Source organism: Cricetulus griseus, chromosome 2 (genome assembly GCF_003668045.3).
Source record: "Cricetulus griseus strain 17A/GY chromosome 2, alternate assembly CriGri-PICRH-1.0, whole genome shotgun sequence".
Classification (NCBI taxonomy): domain Eukaryota; kingdom Metazoa; phylum Chordata; class Mammalia; order Rodentia; family Cricetidae; genus Cricetulus; species Cricetulus griseus.
The window spans coordinates 461,161,101-461,162,541 of NC_048595.1; the positions used below are offsets into that span (position 1 = coordinate 461,161,101).

At 46.6% G+C, this 1,441-nt stretch overlaps 1 protein-coding gene across 2 annotated transcripts; it reads left to right on the forward strand.

The window, feature by feature from the left end:
- The first annotated feature begins 552 nt into the window (after positions 1 to 552).
- Positions 553 to 1,149, forward strand: LOC100760524 (COMM domain-containing protein 9). Of its 2 annotated transcripts, XM_027398949.1 has the most exons (2): positions 553 to 603; positions 727 to 1,149. In XM_027398949.1, the coding sequence occupies exons 1-2, from the start codon at positions 553 to 555 to the stop codon at positions 1,147 to 1,149; spliced, it is 474 nt and encodes a 157-aa protein (XP_027254750.1). The 2 variants fall into 2 exon arrangements, with proteins under 2 accessions (XP_027254750.1, XP_027254749.1); XM_027398948.1 differs by having other exon boundaries at positions 553 to 1,149.
- Positions 1,150 to 1,441: the final 292 nt, after the last annotated feature.

The following is a 1,441-nucleotide window of genomic DNA, read 5'->3' on the forward strand; positions in this document are numbered from 1 at the left end:
ATGAGCAGGAAGAAAGACCATTAAGTGGGCAGGGTCTTTCTCTAAAAGGGGTCCTTTGCACCTCCATGGAACCCTGAGCTGAGCAGAGTACTATCTGAATGCATTCTGCCAGGTGACAGGGGCAGGCCAGCATAATGCCTGAATCTTTATACCATGTCTTTACCCTTCCATTAAATTTGGTTTCTCTACTCAACTTTATATGGAAAAACAAAAAAACCAGGACAGCCAAAACAACTCTGTACAATAAAGGATCTTCTGGTGGCATCACCATCCCTGACCTCAAGCTCTATCATAGAGCCACAGTTCTGAAAACAGCTTGGTATTGGCACAAAAACAGACAGATAGACCAATGGAATCAAATTGAAAACCCTGATATTAACCCACACATTATGAACACCTGATTTTTGACAAAGAAGCTAAATCTATAAAATGGAAAGAAGAAAGCATCTTCAACAAATGGTGCTGGCACAACTGGATTTGGACATGCAGATGATTGCAGATAGATCCATATCTGTCACCATGCACAAAACTTAAGTCCAGGACACCAGAAAGATGGCAGCCTTGACAGTGGAGAATTTTGAGGTGCTCCAGAGCCTGCTGAAGGCCTCCTCGAAAGATATCATCAGACAATTGTGCCAAGAAAGCTTTTCCAGTTCAGCCCTTGACTCAGAGAAACTCTTGGATGTTACATGTTCCAGCTTGTCTGTGACCCAGGAGGAGGCAGAGAAACTGCTCCAGGCTCTACACCGATTCACTAGGTTGGTGGCATTCCGAGACCTCTCCTCTGCCGAAGCAATTCTGCCTCTCTTTCTGGAAAATTTCCACCAAAACCTCAAAAACCTGTTGACAAAAATCATCCTGGAGCACATATCTACTTGGAGAACTGAAGCCCAAGCAAACCAGATCTCTCTGCCATACCTGGTGGACCTGGACTGGAGAGTGGATATCAAAACCTCCTCAGACAGCATCAGCCGCATGGCTGTCTCCTCCTGCCTGCTCCAGATGAAGATACAAGAAGATTCTAGTCTGTGTGAAGACAAACCCTACATCTCAGCTGTGACCATGGAACTAAGCAAGGAAATGCTGGCTACTATGTTAGATGGTCTGGGCCGAATCCGGGACCAGCTTTCTGCTGTAGCCAATAAATAGGCCAACCAGCTACTGAGCTGTGCAGGTGCAATTCTCAGCACAAGGGCTGACATTGGAATGATGGAGGGGCTGCTGCTATTCGGAAGGCACAGTGGAGGGAAGGAAGCAGCCAAGCCCATTGCCATTCTTTCTCTTCCTCATTTTGTTTCTTTTCCCGATGATGAGCAAAAGCCTCCACCTCTGAGAAGGCGGGATGTGAAGCTGAGTTACTGCTGTGGCTGTGCCAGAGAACATGTTCTTTATAACAGCCACCCATGCGCTGCTGTGGAAAATTCACGCCCAAACTGTGGAG